At 65.5% G+C, this 911-nt stretch overlaps 1 protein-coding gene across 1 annotated transcript in view; it reads left to right on the top strand.

Moving 5' to 3' along the window:
* LOC104620654 (endothelin-converting enzyme 2-like) overlaps positions 1-911 on the top strand; it is a gene marked incomplete at its 5' end in the record, with an annotated part of 3131 nt that overhangs the window by 1621 nt on the left and 599 nt on the right. The window contains 3 exons of the mRNA XM_010286940.1: positions 404-592; positions 675-772; positions 897-910. Coding sequence (XP_010285242.1) covers positions 404-592; positions 675-772; positions 897-910 — 301 coding nt within the window. The remainder of the gene's footprint in view (positions 1-403; positions 593-674; positions 773-896; position 911) is intronic.

Raw genomic sequence — 911 nt, forward strand, 5'->3', positions numbered from 1 at the left:
GTCTCCGGCCCCGCCCCCCTCCTCATCCTCCTCCCTGCGGGGTGCGGGATGGGTCCCTCTCACACCCGCTCTGCTTTGCGCCTTCACTGCCGCCCTGGAGCCGGTGGGAATAAGATGGGGGTGATACGGGAATTCGGGGTGACCAATCCAATCCAGCTTGGGACAGTGGGGATGGCTGGGGACCCAAGCACATGGCTGAGCCCCAACCAGAGCCCACCCGGAGTAGGGGCTGAGGGACACCATCTCCCCTGGGCATGGACCCAAGGCACCAGGTCCCCCAGTGTCCTCTAGGGCTGTCCCTGCCATATACCACCTCACCCTGCTTTGGGACCCCCTGCAGCAGGGGCTCAGCAGAGGGCCGTCGTCCCCTGGTCCCACCCCGCCCCACGGCTTTGTCCCGCAGGGCGGGAGTATGACAAGGAGGGCAACCTGCGGCCATGGTGGCAGAACTCCTCCCTGGAGGCCTTCAAGAACCGGACGGCGTGCATGACAGAGCAGTACGGCCACTACACCGTCCACCGTGAGAAGGTCAACGGTCGGCAGACGCTGGGCGAGAACATCGCAGGCAACGGCGGGCTCAAGGCGGCTTACAATAGGAGGGCAAAAAAAAGAACGTGGACCCCCTGCCCCATGCCTGTGTGTCCCTCCCCAGGGCTTCAGGGCACCTCTCCCACAGGCTTACAAGTCCTGGCTGCAGAAGAATGGGGAGGAGAAGCGCCTGCCAGCCCTGGGGCTCACCAACCACCAGCTCTTCTTTGTGGGCTTCGCGCAGGTAGGGCAGAGTGGGATGGTGGGGTCCCCATCCCTCCCCGGCCCCTTGGAGCCATTCCACAGCCCCTCATCCTGCCCGGGGTGGGGCTCTGCCCACATACCTGAGGCTGCTCCCGCTCCGGCAGGTGTGGTGCTCCGTC

The sequence above is a fragment of the Phaethon lepturus genome, unplaced genomic scaffold, assembly GCF_000687285.1.
Source record: "Phaethon lepturus isolate BGI_N335 unplaced genomic scaffold, ASM68728v1 scaffold26335, whole genome shotgun sequence".
Classification (NCBI taxonomy): domain Eukaryota; kingdom Metazoa; phylum Chordata; class Aves; order Phaethontiformes; family Phaethontidae; genus Phaethon; species Phaethon lepturus.